The sequence below is a fragment of the Zea mays genome, chromosome 10 (genome assembly GCF_902167145.1).
Source record: "Zea mays cultivar B73 chromosome 10, Zm-B73-REFERENCE-NAM-5.0, whole genome shotgun sequence".
NCBI classification, from domain to species: Eukaryota; Viridiplantae; Streptophyta; class Magnoliopsida; order Poales; family Poaceae; genus Zea; species Zea mays.
The window spans coordinates 5,969,020-5,987,489 of NC_050105.1; the positions used below are offsets into that span (position 1 = coordinate 5,969,020).

At 48.9% G+C, this 18,470-nt stretch overlaps 1 protein-coding gene across 3 annotated transcripts; it reads left to right on the top strand.

Moving 5' to 3' along the window:
* The first annotated feature begins 6,048 nt into the window (after positions 1 to 6,048).
* LOC100277500 (uncharacterized) lies at positions 6,049 to 7,559 on the top strand. Of its 3 annotated transcripts, none has more exons than XM_008663541.4 (2): positions 6,049 to 6,553; positions 6,642 to 7,559. In XM_008663541.4, the coding sequence occupies exon 2, from the start codon at positions 6,680 to 6,682 to the stop codon at positions 7,118 to 7,120; it is 441 nt and encodes a 146-aa protein (XP_008661763.1). In that variant the 5' UTR covers positions 6,049 to 6,553; positions 6,642 to 6,679; the 3' UTR covers positions 7,121 to 7,559. The 3 variants fall into 3 exon arrangements, with proteins under 3 accessions (XP_008661763.1, NP_001167969.1, NP_001352114.1); NM_001174498.2 differs by having other exon boundaries at positions 6,454 to 6,553; positions 6,671 to 7,558; NM_001365185.1 differs by having other exon boundaries at positions 6,454 to 6,553; positions 6,664 to 7,536.
* Positions 7,560 to 18,470: the final 10,911 nt, after the last annotated feature.

An 18,470-nucleotide genomic window follows, 5' to 3' on the forward strand; every position in this document is an offset into this window, starting at 1 on the left:
ACTGAAAAACGGCAACATTAAATTAACTCATACTATTCCTCCTCCTGATGAATTAAAGAGGCGTGCTTATTGTAAGTGGCATAATTCCTTTTCTCATGCCACCAATGATTGTAATGTTTTTCGTCGACAGATACAATCGGCCATAAATGAGGGTCGATTGGCTTTTCAGGAGATGCAAGTAGACACACAACCCTTTCCTGTTAATACAATAGAACTCACATGCAAAAAGGTCTTGGTTCGGCCCGAAATGGCTGATAAAGGCAAAGGCAAGGGTATCGTCATTGGCGATCCCCGCATGTCAGATATATCACAAAAGGAGATTGCTCGAAAGGCTTCGGACGAGAAGGCTAAAAAGTCCGAAGACACTGGGGGGCAGGCACAGTTAATGAACCAAACACATCAGCCTAGCCCGAACATCGTAGATGGTCCGGCACCTACGTGCGGACGATCCGGTGCTCAGACAAACAGTCCGGCTAACTCAGCCGGACAGTCCCCCTATGACCAAAGGCGTCAACCTCTACATAAAGCAAGAAAAAAGACGCAAGGTCAAAGCACATATAATCGGCTGATCAAAGCCGATCCTACTTTTGATCAGTTGCTCTCCAAAAATGCTAGCAAAAAGACTGTTCCACGTGATCGGTCAACAAAGAAACACTGGCCACCTGCTAAAACAAAACGGTTAAACAAAACGGCCCAAAAGGCGACACAACAAGCATCGCCTATTCATTCTATGAGACCAGGGTACTTTCCACCTATTTACTCATCATCGGTATATTATCCTGTTCAAACATGGAATGGCACGATGATGAATCCATGGTACATGTATAATCCCTTCGTCTATCCAGACTGGGGGGCACCTCCATTCTATTCCTTTTGATCCATTGATCAAATGGTCATGGCCGAGAAAGATACAATCCGAAACGGCCTTTATATTGGTGCTTTATTGAATAATCTCCATATCGAAAAGCCGGTGACTTACATCAGGTTTAGTTCATATGCTTTTGGTTCGTCAACCTTCACCAAAAGGCAGGGGGGCATATGTTCGAACCCAAAAATGACCGTGCGGACGGTCCGGCCCGGAGGCCGGACGGTCCGCGGTCCGGACCGTCCGCGGTGGTGGCGCGGACGGTCCGCGCGTGCGCAGAGTCAGTTAGGGTTCCTAGTTTCTCGCGGGATTTGTTACCTAAAACCGCGGGATTAACTCGGAAATCAGTTGGAAGCGGATCCAGACCTCCCCCTTTATATAGATGAAGGGCTACGGCCGATTGAACCCCCCAACAATCGAACAAATCAAGTCTATTACTCGTTTTTACCTTATGCATTAGGAGTAGTTCTAGTCTAGTTCTAGTTTAGCCCTAGTTTAGTATTCCAATCCCCAAATTCTCTGCCTCTCCTCGACTCTACGTCGATTAGAGGAGTCTAGGTCGGCCGGCCCGAGCCTAGACAACTCCTAGGATCTCTCCTCCCCGACGGGGTCCCTCCCGGGAGCGAGATCCAGGCGCCGCCGGCGATCTTCCGCCGCCCCTGCGCACGCGCGGACCGTCCGGCCCTAGAGCGCGGACCGTCCGGCCGTCAGGCAGGGAACCCGAGCTCCTGCACCAGGTCGCGGACCGTCCGGCCCTGTGCCGCGGACCGTCCGCGTCCGACCAGAGAGCACCGCCACGTCGCGCCAGGTCGCGGACCGTCCGGCCCCAAGCTGCGGACCGTCCGCGCCTGACCAGAGAGCACCGCCGCTGGTTCTTTTGAGTGATTGGCGCCTCCGAAAAGGTGTCAACACTTACCAACATTAAACGTAAACTTAACCTCCTCTTGCCGTTTCTTTTGAACCGTCTGCAAAGAGGAACAAGCCGAAGATTTGGCCTGTTTTGGCCAAACCATTTCAGCAGCATATACTTCTGCTGATTCGTCATCTGAGCTATTTTGGTCGCATTCTACTATATGTACGTTGTGACGCATTGTTTTAGCAGTTTCTTTACTCCAGCTTTCGCAAGCCAAAGCCCTCTGGTGTAACTGTGCTAGTGTAAAAAATTGGATGCCTTCTAATCTCTCTTTTAAATAATATCGTAGACCATTAAAGGCTAATCCTACTAGCTGTTTTTCTGCTAAATGAATTTGAAAGCATCGGTTTCTTGTATCACGGAATCTCCGGATGTAATCATTAACCGATTCGTCTTTTGTCTGTCGCAATGACACTAAATCTACCAAATCCAATTCATAATCACCGGAGAAAAAATGATCATGAAATTTTTGTTCTAGATCCCCCCATGATGAAATGGAATTAGGAGGTAAAGTGGCATACCATGCAAACGCGGTTCCTGTTAGTGATAATGAAAATAAACGTACGCGAAATGCCTCTGTGTCGGCCAATTCTCCCAATTGTGCTAAGAACTGGCCTATATGTTCGCGTGTGTTTTTCCCTTGATCACCCGAAAATTTTGCGAATTCGGGTATCCTGGTTCCCTGTGGGTATGGGTGGTGATCAAATCGGCTGTCATAAGGTTTCCGATATGATTGCCCCCCAGGGACCATGCTTACTCCGAGCTTATCTCAGAACGCCCCGGCTATTTCTTCCCTTACTATATCAATGGCAGCCGGTGCAAGACCACCGGCTCTCTGGTCAAACATAGGTGGGGTTGGCTGGATATTAGCATGTTGTCTTTCCCCCCATTGGTTTGAGTTACGTGGTGCATTTTCATTTGCCCTATATGGGTCATAGGTTTGATCGTTTCTTTCCGGCCTTCTAGGTGGGGCCGAAAAGCTTTCCTGGGCTTTGGATCCTGAATTAATGGGCTGGTGCATCACATAGTGTGATGGGAAGTGTTGCTGGGACGGGCGAGGATTCATGTAATAATCCTCCTCAAAATACTCATGCGCGGACTGTCCGGATACGTACCCGGACCGTCCGTGGCTATATGCGGACCGTCCGTCGTTGTATGCGGACCGTCCGACTGGGTAGTTTGGGTTCTGTGCCGTGTGTGGTGGCTCGGGCGCATATCTAGGTAACTCATTAAAAATAGGCCCGACTGTTGCTGGCCCGGACGGTCCGCGCTCACGTGCGGACGGTCCAGGCATGTGCAGATCGGCTGGTTTGCTGCCGATTTACGGTTGCTTAGGGTATGTGTCCATCGGCATCCCATAAAGGGGTTGTGACTGGTCGTGACAACCTGTAGCCGATGTGTTACACGCGTTATCTCCTAACCCAACCTCGTGTGAAGGAAAATTTGCGATGTTAGACTTATAGAATGCACGTACTAGTCTCTTAACATCGCTTTGCATGCCCCCTATGATGCTCTGCATTTGTTCACGCTGCTCTTCTACATAATTTCTAAGAGATTGTAGCTCGTTGGTATTACTTACATTGGGGATATCTGGCGTGGGTTGGAGCGAAGCCGGATCCGTCGCCCGATGTCGGACGACCTTGTTGTTCCTGTCCACTTTGAAGTTGGCCAAAAATTTCGCTCTCGCCTCCTGGATCTTCCGCTCCTTGTGCTCCTCAAACTGGAGCTGCTCGTCAGCCGGCAAGGTTTCCCAAGTCGGCTCTATGATGTTGCTTAGAGAAATATCAGAGCTCTCCCTTGAACCGGCCATTGAGGGCCGATTTGATGAGCCTAGATGTGCTGTCCCCAGCGGAGTCGCCAAAAAGTATGTTGACGCTTTTTTGGAGCGCCAAATACTCAAGAAGAACCGGCGACAGTGCTCTTTGGTCAGGCGCGGACGGTCCGCGGCCTGGGGCCGGACGGTCCGCGACCTGGCGCAGGGGCTAGGGTTTCCTGCCTGACGGCCGGACGGTCCACGCCCTGGGGCCGGACGGTCCGCGCGTGTGCAGGGGCGGCGGAGGATCGCCGGCGGCGGCCTGGATCTCGCTCCCGGGAGGGACCCCGTCGGGGAAGAGATTCTAGGGGTTGTCTAGGCTCGGGCCGGCCGACCTAGACTCCTCTAATCGGCGTAGAGTCGAAGAGAGGCGAAGAATTTGGGGATTGGGAGGCTAAACCTAAACTAGACTAGAACTACTCCTAGGATAAAATGCGAATAAAAGTTGTATTGATTCGATTGTTGATGATACAAATCGGCCGTAGACCTCTCTATTTATAGAGGAGGGGGACTGGACCCTTTACACAACTGATTCCGAGCCAATTCCGCGAATATAGCTAACAACCGTAGCACAAAACTCGGAACCCTAATCTGTTCTGCGCACGCGCGGACCGTCCGGCCCACAGGCGCGGACTGTCCGGACCGCGGACCGTCCGGCCTCAGGGCCGGACCGTCCGGCAGCTCTTTTTTGGTTCGAACACACACCCTAAGACAGAGCTTATCAGTACTACTATCCTAAGACAGTACTAGTAATCAACAACGAAGTTAAAAAGATGCTCCTAAATCTAGCTTTCCAATGCATCTTTCCTTTCTCTCAATATACTAGTACCTTTTTCTTTTACCATATGTTTTGTTAAAACTCACATGTAATTCAAAGCTCACTGAAGTGCTCTGCTTTCAGCCGTAGCTGATTTCACTGCACCGTCCTCTAATTGCTTTATCATGGCATTTGTACTTATTAAAGGCGAGCAGACGAGAGGGCTCGCTCGATTGCAAAATCATTCTCGGGGGGGGGGGGCCTGCCATGTCGCCCCCATGACTGCATACCAACCAGGTTGTAACCTTGACTTGGTCCTGAGTTCTGACTGAAGAGTACTACCACAGTAATAAGATCGTGCGACAACTTTTTTTTTCTCTTCAGTTTCGGCTGGATCCATCCAATCCTTCTGAGATGGAAAGATGCATGAGAATAAGATCCAATCGTTTAAATTATATACCTAACCTAGCAGCATCTGTTTTGTTTTCCTTGCCGGCCGGCCGGTTTCGCGTGCATGGCACATAGCACAGGGAAATCGCCCATCTAGCATGAGATCTAACACAGGTTGGCTGGATAGCACAACGCACACTTCGGTATCTTATCTACTACAGTCCAATAGAGATCATACAGTACACAGTACTAATCTACTGGATGATGATTGGACGTTTCCTTCGGCCGTGTTACTAGCGCAGAAAAATCTCGGGGATAATCTGCCGGAGGAGATAATGCAGATTTATTAATTAATCTGGAGGTTCTTTGACAGAGTAATCTCGGGGATACGCGCCTTTCGTTTCTCGTTGACGTTGCTCGCTTTCATGAAGTGAGTCATCAGCATAGGTGTACTGTGTAGTGTGTACAGCTAGCACAATGCTCTGGAGGTTCTTTGCCAGAGTAATCGAGTGAGCTCGCCTCTGATCGAATTGGTTTCCCTCGAAACAGAATCAGAGTGAAGCTGATACTAGTAGAGCTGGTAGCTCGACGAGGACGGGAATAAATTCGCGGAGCCGGTCTAAATGCCTGTTGGTTAGACGTCATTTCTTCACAGGCTGCGTGTTTTTTTAACATGGGGGGAAGAAAGGCTTTATGTTTACTATACCTGAAACGTGTTTGAATGTTTACTACTGTACTTTGCTAGACGGAGAGTGGGAAGGACTCGGCTTTGATCGGATGCTGCTGGGGGCCATAAATCTCGCCATAAAGGAGGGGCATTCAAGGTGCTAAAACTATGTGCAGCTGCTGCTGGCTGCTGCCATTGTTGCCAACAACAGTATTGGCTGCTGCCTGTTCGCCGGCCACGCCACGCTACGACGCCAGGACAGGATTCCGCGGCGAGCAGCCTCGCTGGTGGATTTCCGTCGATCGATGCCATGATTATTACGACGTGCGTGGAAGCCGGCCTCTGGGTTAATTGCCTTGCCTTGCTTGCGAATGTCGGCCGGCCGGCCGGCGGTGCTTGTGCTTCTGTTCCGTTCCGTTCCGACGAAAGTCGCCACCCCACCCCGGCCCAGCGCGTATTTCAGTCGCGCGCGCCACGCGTCTCTCGGACGGACAAATGCAAGCAAGGTCGATAAGCGGCGACGCGCGGGCGTTCTTAATTAATTTATGGACAGGCAAATGCAAGGTTGGTTGGGTGGGTGGCGCACGGTGTGACTACCACTACCTACGTGCTTCGGCGGTGTCGATCGGCGTCATCGATCGGTCTACGTTTCTTTGGGAGCAGTGTGGTGGCTCAGCTAGGTGTGCGTGGAGATGTTTTGCCGATGGCTCCTACTCGTACTCAGCATCTTCCACCGCGTACCGGGCGTTCTTCATGCATGGGATGGGACGATCCTCTCAGTTGCTGCAGGGAGCAGGGGGCGGCCAAATAGTTGTGGGAAACTAAAGGCATGAATCTCGCCAAGGGGCTTGGCTTTGCGATCTTCCAGTTCCAGTTTCAGTAGGGAGGAGGAGGAGGAAGAAGAAGAGCAGGAGGAGGACGTGAGGGGCCTTTTGTTGTTTCGCATTAATGCCGAGTAAAGAGAAGCATTGACCTCTCCCCTATTCCTTGATACACAGTGGCACCCCTTCCCCTATAAAACTCGGTTCCTAGCCGCTCAACCGAACGCATCAAGGCTCACCTCCTTCCCTCTGTTCCCGTCTCCCCCGGCCTCTCTCGGCAAGTCGGCATCCGTCCTCGATCCACGCTCAGCTCGCCTAAGGACTAAGGTAACAGGCAACGCTGTTCGTTGTTCTTGCTCATCATATGCTTTGACGTGTGTTAGGTTGTGTGGTAAAGTTTTACTAACAGACACAGTGTCTGTGACGCTTTGACGTAGCCATCAGCGTTCAGCGATGAGCCGGGGCAGCAGCAACGGCGGCGTGAGGAGCGCCGCCAGGCTGGAGGAGCTGCAGCTGGACCTGTCCCCGCCGCCGGTGGGGATGGAGGTGGACGGCGCCGGGGGCGTCCACGGCGACAGCGACTCGTCGTCGTCGTCGCCGCCGAGCTCGTGCGTGTCGTCGGACGGGCGGAGCTCGAGCGGCGGCGGCGGCAGCAGCCCCGGGGGCAGTAAGTCGCCGATGGTGATCGGCGCCTGCACGCGGTGCCTCATGTACTGCATGGTGGCCAAGAAGGACTACCCGACCTGCGTCAACTGCAAGCAGCCGTGCCTGGTGGACCTGCTCCACGGCGAGGCCGGCCGTGTTGGTGGCGGCGCCAGGCAGGCCGCCGCCGCCGCCGCCGCTGACGACGACGACGACAAGAAGAAGCAGGTGCACCGCCGTAAGCGCAGGTGAAGTGAGGCCGCCGTAAGAAGCTGGTGGTGGTGCCCGTGCCCGCGCCGCGCGCCCAGTGGATGCTCATACGGAGGGTCAGCTAAGCTAGCTTGCTAGCTAGCCCGGCGAAGGGCGAACTGACTGACTGCCGTTGGATCATCCACTGGACAGCTAGCCCGCAGGGTGTTAGGATCGGAGGAGCTAAAGCTAGCTAGTAGTACGTGGAGCAGCAGCTTAATTAGTTCACTCGATGGATGCTGCTGTTGGAGTAGGTGGTTGTTGACTTGTTGTCAATTGTCATGGTGAGCGTGGGGGGAGTGGGGTTATGTGTGGTGGACTGGAGACTTGTGGTTGTGGACCGTGGTGGTGTCTCCGGACTCCGGTTGTAATATATATCCCCCATTCTGTTCCAGCTGAAGAGAACGTTTGCAAGCTAATGGAATTATTAACTATTTAATCACCTCACTGCAGATGCAATGTATCGTACTCCGCCTATCCCCGCTTCATGGACGTTAATTAATAAACATAAACATAAATATAAATAATGAATGGTCTGTGTAGCTAGCGTCTCGTCGTTCAACGCCCATCGATCGATAGGACTAGAGCAAGCTAGTATGCCTGTATGCGTTGATATTTGAGTACGCCGCTCGAGACAGCTCAGTTTATGGGAGATTTAGCTACAATTTTTAACGAGTGATATACATGTTACAAAGGTACATCTTTATCTTGTGTACCTTAGCATCATTGATAATCTTCCCATAAATTTCGTACTCATGTATGTGTGTAAGCTTAAATCTAAATCGTTCGAGCACACATGTAGGTGAAATTATCACAACTAAGGGCCTGTTTGTTTACCCCAATGGATTATATAATCTGGATTATTTTTGGAGAATTATATAATCTGGATTATATAATTTGGATTATATAATCTGAGTAGTCTTGTTTGTCTACCTAGATTATCTGGCGTGTTTCTGTTGGGCGACGGGCTTCTCCGATCCGATAGGCGCAAAAACGATTCGGTAGATTATAATGGCAATGGTGGGTAATTTCTAGGAAACTTGAAAGGGTAGTGGGGAAGTGGAAAAAAATAATCTGAAATAAGCACCTCCTCACTTGCTTATGGATTATCATAATCCAAGGGATTAGATTATATAATCTGGGCAAATAAGCTAGACTGTTTGTTTGCCTCTTAGGATTATTTAATCCAGATTATATAATCTGGGGGGTAAACAAACAGGCCCTAAATCAAGTTTTATGGTACTTATTCCTATCATAGTGACAAGGATAAAATTCAATCCAAGTTAACAATTTACACTAGCGTGAAGTATTACCTTGGATTATACTTAGCTTCCATTTGTCTGTAGAATTATCATAATATACCAAAAAAATGGGGCTTTATTTTGGTGAGTGGGTGACAACTTAGATGGATTTAATATGTTTTTATGTTGGGATACACATGATTTATACACTAGAGCGAGCAACTCTAGCCGCGTAGATAGGATCTTAGAAGATTGCCACTACTAAATGATGCTATAAGTTATACAAGACAAAGATGTGCCTTTGTAACATATAAACCAGATGTTGACATGTCCTGCCACGTTAGAGCATATTAATGGAAGTTCAATGACTCAATTAAAACACAACATTCAAGTTTGGGGATCCAAGTGACACAACATTCTAAAAAGTTGGGGACTCCAAGTAACTCTGACGTGGCTTATGTCACGTCGGCATATCCGGTGTTGCAAACCCTACTTTAGACGATTTTAAATGATCCGACAAAGTTCGAGAACATGTTTTTCTGGTTTTATGAGTTCGATGTATGTCGATCGACGGTACAGCCTGACACACGGTTATGGTTGCTCTAATTTTCGTGCTAGCTAGCTGCTGAACACTCTAAGCAATACTACTCCTAATCTAATGTTTGGTCAGAGTGGATCGGGTCGAGCCGCATGAATGCATGCAGTTGGGAGACGGAGAGAGACGAGAGAGAGAGAGGCGAGAGCCCCGCCCGCATGCAGGCAGCGAGTAGAGTAATGGCGTGCGGCGCGAGCGCGACGCAATGCGTTGCGTTGCGCGGTGCAGCCCAGCCCAGCCCAGGCCGACGATCGGTGGTTGCGTGCTGCGGCGTCACATGAATTTAGTAGCGGCAGCTAGCTAGCGGACGTACGGATTCATTTCGGCAGCCGGCCGCTCGCCGATCGTCTCTCTGCGTTTCGGGCGGCATGCATCTGCCATGATCCTCCTGTGCCTGTACATGCAGCTAGCGCGCCATAATGCCAACTAGCTAGCAGTATGCCTCCAGGCTTCAGCTTCTGCCCTGCGCCTGCGCGCGCGGTTTAAAAGCCACCTGCTGACTTGCTCAGTACACTCCAGTCTCACTCACCACTCAGCAGCTGTGCGGGATGGATGCGAAGATATGGATGGATGGGAAGATAGATGCCAAACGGGCCGAGCCCAACCTGGTACAGCACCAGCCCAAAAGAGCCTCCCGTTGCTCCAAATGTGTTGTGTGTGTGTTTTTTTATAGCGCAATCAATTTAGACACACAGAAAAAAATACTCTCAGCTCTACGATCGAGATCACCATGAGATGCAGTTTCTAACTCCTTGAGCACTTCTCTTGATTCCCAACATCATTCATCCACCTGGGAATCACAGGACCACCGCCTCATCTCGCCGCCCTCTCGCCCTTATTGACCTCCGAAATCGTTTCCTTCAGCAAAACCATTTTTTTGGAAGGGTCCCTCCGAGCACACAAAACTGTCCAATTCTACGCCAAAATCACTACCCTTGTGTACAAGTATGTACATACGTACGCTTGCAGCCAACTCTCCGAAACGGCCGAAGACCATTTCTAATTAAGCTCTCTTCCACAAACTTTTCAAAGTTCCATTCATGAAAGCATAATATCCAATGGTATTCACTCCTACACAAATGATTTTATATCCGTTTCTATTGAAGTTTTTGTAAGTGATTCCACATAGCAACTCTGGAACCCCATGGTGCTCGTGGTGGGTTCCATTCCAAATTCTAAATCTAATACGTTAGCTGCAGAGTGCTGCCCACGCACACACGTCGCCGTCGTTTCGAAGATCTATGGATGGGAATAATAATGGATATAGCGGCCGGCGAGTGCGTGCGTGCGTGATTGCAAATGAAACTGCTCACACTCACACCGCCGATGGCGCACGTACGTGCGTGCATGCGTAGACGAGAGTGGCACACGTACCAATGGCGGCGCGTCGTCACGACCTCTCTCTGCCACCCACGGCCCACGGGCAGCTCGCTCGCATTGACGCCAAATTGCCCACGCTCTAACCGTAACCGTCTAACGTAATAATGCGTGTGGACGTGTGGTCAGTTAGCGTTTGAGGCCCATTGGAGAAGCCCAGCAGGCCAGAACCGCGCAAGGCCCCGGCCGCGGTAATTAAACCTGGTTGGCACCGTTATAGTTGGCCGAAAGGTTGGAGGTCCGGCAGAACGGCCCACGGACGAGGCTTTTTTGCTCGGCCCGTTTGTGTGGTGTAGGACCGTGCCTGAGCTGCATCCTCGATATATATGGCCCCATAAACAGAAAGCCCACTTCATATATAGAGAGAGTGAGCTTTTCGAAACATCTTTAAAATCAACCGAATGACAGATATATAGTAACAATGTTAAAATTTATTGTATTGAATAAATATAAGTAAATAAATTATAGAAAAAAATTTTCATGATAAAAAAACGAGAGACTTGTTTCCTAGAAAATCTACTCGAAATTAGGGCATATGCGAGCGACCGTGACTGGCTGCCTGCTACAGGTTGCGTCGTATACATGAGGGTGACCGGAGCACCGTTGCACATGATCCTACAGAGCCGCACCGTGCATATCATACAGGATGGTTACAGATACAGCGCGCGGGTGTGCTGCATGCGATCGACGCTGATTGCCTGGCGCACGGCACGGCACTGTACGTACGTACAACACTGCATCACAGACCGGCAGACCGCATGTACAGTTGCCAGTCGCCATTACGATCGAACAGGTATATGTGGTGCAGCGTGCGTACGCGTCCCGATCGACATGATGCACGGTGTAGTCGTCGTGTTCTCTTCTTGTAGCTGCTGCTGCTGCTGCTGCCAGGCCGTTGTCCATGCAGTTCGACGTGTGGATCTACATCTCCCGATCGAAACATGCATGCATGATCAGTTGGACCACAGCCAATGATTAACTTTGAGTATATTTTAATATAACATCTATCCTCGAATATTTATCGTCCGTTAATTCATTTTTAAACTAAAACATAACAAATAAAAAAAGAAAGAAGTACTATATATTTTTTGCAATATAATGCATGGAGGTTATAGATGTCTAGAAAGCACGTGACCCGTTAGCACGACACGAAGCACGAGTTTTTAGCACGACACGAGCATGACACGACACGAGTTATTCCGGGCCCGAGCTCAGCCCGGCCCGACGAGCGTGCCGGGCTCAACAGCCATCTCGGTCCGTTGGGCTAGCCCGAGCACGGTCCGATATTTGGTGGGCTTCGAATCCGGCCCGCTACAAATTCCAATTTCCAACCCAGCGGCCCAGCCACGCGCCCACGAAATAGGCCAACGGCCCAGCCCAGCCGCAAGCCGCAAGCTCTGCGCCCGCCTGGATATATGGGCGCCGCGGCCGTCTCATTCTCGCCCCGCCCGCCCGTAACCCTAACCCTAGTTTCCTATCGCGCCGCGCACCCACTCAACCGCTCGGCCGCTCCTCTCCTCTCCGCTGCGACTGCGACCGCCGTCTCGCCTCTCGTCCATCTCCTCCATCTCCGGTCTCCGCTCTCGGCCTCTCTGTCTCCGCTCCGGCGCCTCCGTGGACGTGTCCTCCTCGTCCCTCTCAGTCTTGGACTCTCGCACTCGCACGGTAACGCTGGATCTCGCCATCTCGGTGCTTGTGCTCCGGCTCGTCGTGTCCTCCACTCCTCCGTCCACCCCCTCTCCACTCCTCCTGTCCTCCACTCCTCCTGACCTCAACGGCGCCAGTGACGTGAAACGGGGCTCCGGATCTGCTCGTCTTCGGTAACCGTGAGGAACTAGTGTGTGTCGGCTCGATCTCCACTTTGAGTCGGCGACGGAACCGGGGCTCCGGACCGGATCTACCGACTACAGCTAACGGCGGCCTCAGCTCTGCGTCCGGCACAGAGGATAGTGACCTGATCTGGACATCTGGTGTTCAATGGAAACCTCTACCTTATTGTGGATGTCGTTCCTGTGACCTGATCTGCTTATTCCCTTCATCCTTTTTTCTGTGCAAGTCTTCCCCGTGAGTTGTATTGATCCGTGAGGAACCCGTCCTTTTGGAACCGGTGCTTCGGATCTACTACTAACGGCGGTGAGTTCTTCGTGTCTGGCGCAGAGGTAATCTAATATGTTGTGATCTATGTAGTAGTAACTTGTTTACCTGATTTATGCATGAGTGGACAATGGTGCTTGACAGCTTGAGTTTAACTGAATAGAGTAACTGATTTGTGTACTGGACAATTGTGCTTGCTGTAGAATAGAGTAACTGATCTGTGTATTGTGTAGTAGTAACTGATCTGTGTAGTAGTAACTTGTTTACCTGATTTATGCATGAGTGGACAATGGTGCTTGACAGCTTGAGTTTAACTGAATAGATGATAGTCGCCTAGAGGGGGGGTGAATAGGGCGAAACTGAAATTTACAAATATAAACACAACTACAAGCCGGGGTTAGCGTTAGTAATAAAGAAACGAGTCCGCGAGAGAGGGCGCAAAACAAATCCCAAGCGAATGAGCAAGTGAGACACGGAGATTTGTTTTACCGAGGTTCGGTTCTTGCAAACCTACTCCCCGTTGAGGAGGCCACAAAGGCCGGGTCTCTTTCAACCCTTCCCTCTCTCAAACGATCCACGGATCGAGTGAGCTTTCTCTTCTCAATCACTTGGAACACAAAGTTCCAACAAGGACCACCACAAGATTGGTGTCTCTTGCCTCAATTACAAGTGAGCTATGATCTCAAGAACAAGCGAGAAAGAAAAGAAGCAATCCAAGCGCAAGAGCTCGAAAGAACACAAGCAAATCACTCTCTCTAGTCACTATGGCGTTGTGTGGAATTTGGAGAGGATTTGATCTCTTTGGTGTGTCTAGAATTGAATGCTAGAGCTCTTGTAGTAGTTGGGAAGTGGAAAACTTGGATGCCATGAATGGTGGGGTGGTTGGGGTATTTATAGCCCCAACCACCAAAAGTGGCCGTTGGGAGGCTGTCTGCTCGATGGCGCACCGGACAGTCCGGTGCACACCGGACAGTCCGGTGCCCCCTGCCACGTCATCACTGCCGTTGGATTCTGACCGTTGGAGCTTCTGACATGTGGGCCCGCCTGGGTGTCCGGTGCACACCGGACAACTCCTGTTCATTGTCCGGTGCGCCGGAATGGGCGCGCCTGCCTTCTGCGCGCGCAGAGCGCGCATTTATTGCACAGCAGGTAGCCGTTGGCGCGGAGTTAGCCGTTGCTCCGGAGTCGCACCGGACAGTCCGGTGCACACCGGACAGTCCGGTGAATTATAGTGGACTAGCCGTTGGAGTTTCCCGAAGCTGGCGAGTTCCTGAGGCCGACCTCCCTTGGCGCACCGGACAGTCCGGTGAATTATAGCGCGAGTGCCTCTGGAAATTCCCGAAGGTGGCGAGTTTGAGTCTGAGTCCCCCTGGTGCACCGGACATGTCCGGTGGCACACCGGACAGTCCGGTGCGCCAGACCAGGGGTGCCTTCGGTTGCCCCTTTGCTCCTTTGTTGAATCCAAAACTTGGTCTTTTTATTGGCTGAGTGTGAACCTTTTATACCTGTATAATCTATACACTTGGGCAAACTAGTTAGTCCAAAGATTTGTGTTGGGCAATTCAACCACCAAAATTAAATAGGGACTAGGTGTAAGCCTAATTCCCTTTCAATCTCCCCCTTTTTGGTGATTGATGCCAACACAAACCAAAGCAAATATAGAAGTGCATAATTGAACTAGTTTGCATAATGTAAGTGTAAAGGTTGCTTGGAATTTAGCCAATATAACTACTTACAAGATATGCATGGAATGTTTCTTTCTTATGTAACATTTTGGACCACGTTTGCACCACGAGTTTTGTTTTTGCAAATTCTTTTGTAAATCCTTTTCAAAGTTCTTTTGCAAATAGTCAAAGGTACATTAATAAGATTTGCAAAGCATTCTCAAGATTTGAAATTTTCTCCCCCTGTTTCAAATGCTTTTCCTTTGACTAAACAAAACTCCCCCTAAAGTAAATCCTCCTCTTAGTGTTCAAGAGGGTTTTGATATATCATTTTGAAATACTACTTTCTCCCCCTTTTGAACACAACAGGATTCCAATTGATAAATACTTCTTGGAAAACACTAAGTTTTGAAATTGGTGGTGGTGCGGTCCTTTTGCTTTGGGCTCATACTTTCTCCCCCTTTGGCATGAATCGCCAAAAACGGAATCATTAGAGCCCATCGAAGTCCTATCTTCCCCTTTGGTCATAAGTAAATGAGTTAAGATTATACCAAAGACGAAGTCCGGTCCTTTTGCTTTGGGCTTTTTACTCTCTCCCCCAAAGACAAGGTCCTTTTCTTGGAGCGATGGCGAAGGATGAGTTACGGAGTGGAAGCCTTTGTCTTCGCCGAAGACTCCAATTCCCTTTCAATATACCTATGACTTGGTTTGAAATAGACTTGAAAACACATTAGTCATAGCATATAAAAGAGATATGATCAAAGGTATTCAAATGAGCTATGTGTGCAAGCTAGCAAAAGAAATTTCTAGAATCAAGAATATTGAGCTCATGCCTAAGTCTGGTAAAAGATTGTTCATCAAGAGGCTTGGTAAAGATATCGGCTAATTGATCTTTAGTGTTAATGTAAGAAATCTCGATATCTCCCTTTTGTTGGTGATCCCTAAGAAAATGATACCGAATGGCTATGTGCTTAGTGCGGCTATGCTCGACGGGATTGTCGGCCATTTTGATTGCACTCTCATTATCACATAGCAAAGGGACTTTGGTTAATTTGTAACCGTAGTCCCGCAGGGTTTGCCTCATCCAAAGCAATTGCGCGCAACAATGTCCTGCGGCAATGTACTCGGCTTCGGCGGTGGAAAGAGCGACCGAATTTTGCTTCTTTGAAGCCCAAGACACCAAGGATCTTCCCAAGAACTGGCAAGTCCCCGATGTGCTCTTCCTATTAATCTTACACCCCGCCCAATCGGCATCCGAATAACCAATCAAGTCAAAAGTGGATCCCTGAGGGTACCAAAGCCCAAACTTAGGAGTATAAGCCAAATATCTCAAGATTCGTTTTACGGCCGTAAGGTGTGATTCCTTAGGGTCGGATTGGAATCTTGCACACATGCAAACGGAAAGCATAATGTCCGGTCGAGATGCACATAAATAAAGCAACGACCCAATCATCGACCGGTATACCTTTTGATCCACGGACTTACCTCCCGTGTCGAGGTCGAGATGCCCATTGGTTCCCATGGGTGTCTTGATGGGCTTGGCATCCTTCATTCCAAACTTGCTTAGAATATCTTGAGTGTACTTCGTTTGGCAAAGGAAGGTGCCCTCTTGGAGTTGCTTGACTTGGAATCCTAGAAAATACTTCAACTCCCCCATCATAGACATCTCGAATTTCTGTGTCATGATCCTACTAAATTCTTCACATGTAGACTCGTTAGTAGACCCAAATATAATATCATCGACATAGATTTGGCATACAAACAAGTCATTTTCAAGAGTTTTAGTAAAGAGTGTAGGATCGGCCTTTCCGACTTTGAAGCCATTTGCAATAAGGAAATCTCTAAGGCATTCATACCAAGCTCTTGGGGCTTGCTTGAGCCCATAAAGCGCCTTAGAGAGCCTATAAACATGGTTAGGATACTCACTGTCTTCAAAGCCGGGAGGTTGCTCAACATAGACCTCTTCCTTGATTGGTCCATTGAGGAAGGCACTTTTCACGTCCATTTGATAAAGCTTAAAGCCATGGTAAGTAGCATAGGCCAATAATATGCGAATTGACTCAAGCCTAGCTACGGGTGCATAGGTTTCACCGAAATCCAAACCTTCGACTTGGGAGTATCCCTTGGCCACAAGTCGTGCTTTGTTCCTTGTCACCACACCATGCTCATCTTGCTTGTTGCGGAAGACCCATTTGGTTCCTACAACATTTTGGTTAGGACGTGGAACCAAATGCCATACCTCATTCCTAGTGAAGTTGTTGAGCTCCTCTTGCATCGCCACCACCCAATCCGAATCTTGGAGTGCTTCCTCTACCCTGTGTGGCTCAATAGAGGAAACAAACGAGTAATGTTCACAAAAATGTGCAACACGAGATCTAGTGGTTACCCCCTTATGGATGTCGCCGAGGATGGTGTCGACGGGGTGATCTCGTTGGATTGCTTGGTGGACTCTTGGGTGTGGCGGTCTTGGTTCTTCCTCATCCTCCTTTTCTTGATTATTTTCATCTCCCCCTTGATCATTGCCATTATCTTGAGGTGGCTCATCTTCTTGATTTTGCCCTTCATCAACTTGAGCCTCATCCTCATTTTGAGTTGGTGGAGATGCTTGCGTGGTAGAGGACGGTTGATCTTGTGCACTTGGAGGCTCTTTGGATTCCTTAGGACACACATCCCCAATGGACATGTTCCTTAGCGCTATGCATGGAGCCTCTTCATTACCTATTTCATCAAGATCAACTTGCTCTACTTGAGAGCCGTTAGTTTCATCAAACACAACGTCACATGAGACTTCAACTAGTCCAGTGGACTTGTTAAAGACCCTATATGCCCTTGTGTTTGAGTCATAACCAAGTAAAAAGCCTTCTACAGTTTTAGGAGCTAATTTAGATTTTCTACCTCTTTTAACAAGAATAAAGCATTTGCTACCAAAAACTCTAAAGTATGAAATGTTGGGCTTTTTACCGATTAGGAGTTCATAGGATGTCTTCTTGAGGATTCGGTGAAGATATAACCGGTTGATGGCGTAGCAGGCGGTGTTGACCGCTTCGGCCCAAAACCGGTCCGGTGTCTTGTACTCATCAAGCATGGTTCTTGCCATGTCCAATAGAGTTCGATTCTTCCTTTCCACTACACCATTTTGTTGAGGGGTGTAGGGAGAAGAGAACTCATGCTTGATGCCCTCCTCCTCAAGAAAGCCTTCAATTTGAGAGTTCTTGAACTCCGTCCCGTTGTCGCTTCTTATTTTCTTGATCCTTAAGCCGAACTCATTTTGAGCCCGTCTCAAGAATCCCTTTAAGGTCTCTTGGGTTTGAGATTTTTCCTGTAAAAAGAATACCCAAGTGAAGCGAGAATAATCATCCACTATTACAAGACAATACTTACTCCCGCCGATGCTTATGTAAGCAATCGGGCCGAATAGATCCATGTGGAGTAGCTCAAGCGGCCTGTCGGTCGTCATGATGTTCTTGTGTGGATGATGGGTGCCAACTTGCTTCCCTGCTTGGCATGCGCTACAAATCCTGTCTTTCTCAAAATGAACATTTGTTAATCCTAAAATGTGTTCTCCCTTTAGAAGCTTGTGAAGATTCTTCATCCCAACATGGGCTAGTCGGCGGTGCCAGAGCCAACCCATGTTAGTCTTAGCAATTAAGCATGTGTCGAGTTCAGCTCTATCAAAGTCTACTAAGTATAGCTGACCCTCTAACACACCCTTAAATGCTATTGAGTCATCACTTCTTCTAAAGACAGTGACACCTACATCAGTAAAAAGACAGTTGTAGCCCATTTGACATAATTGGGAAACAGAAAGCAAGTTGTAATCTAAGGAATCAACAAGAAAAACATTGGAAATAGAATGGTCAGGAGATATAGCAATTTCACCAAGTCCTTTGACCAAACCTTGATTTCCATCCCCGAATGTGATAGCTCGTTGGGGATCTTGGTTTTTTTCATATGAGGAGAACATTCTTTTCTCCCCAGTCATATGGTTTGTGCACCCGCTGTCGAGTATCCAACTTGAGCCCCCGGATGCATAAACCTACAAAACAAATTTAGTTCTTGACTTTAGGTACCCAAACTGTTTTGGGTCCTTTGGCATTAGAAACAAGAACTTTGGGTACCCAAACACAAGTCTTGGAGCCCTTGTGTTTGCCCCCAACAAACTTGGCAACTACCTTGCCGGATTTGTTAGTAAGCACATAAGATGCATCAAAAGTTTTAAATGAAAGACTATGTTCATTTGATGCATTAGGAGTTTTCTTATTAGGCAACTTAGCACGGGTTGGTTGCCTAGAGCTAGATGTCTCACCCTTATACATGAAAGCATGATTAGGGCCAGAGTGAGACTTCCTAGAGTGAATTCTCCTAATTTTGCTCTCGGGATA

What these genes read in the sequence shown, in the direction of transcription:
- LOC100277500 (XM_008663541.4), top strand. Translation starts at nt 6,680, where the DNA reads ATGAGCCGGGGCAGCAGCAACGGCGGCGTGAGGAGCGCCGCCAGGCTG.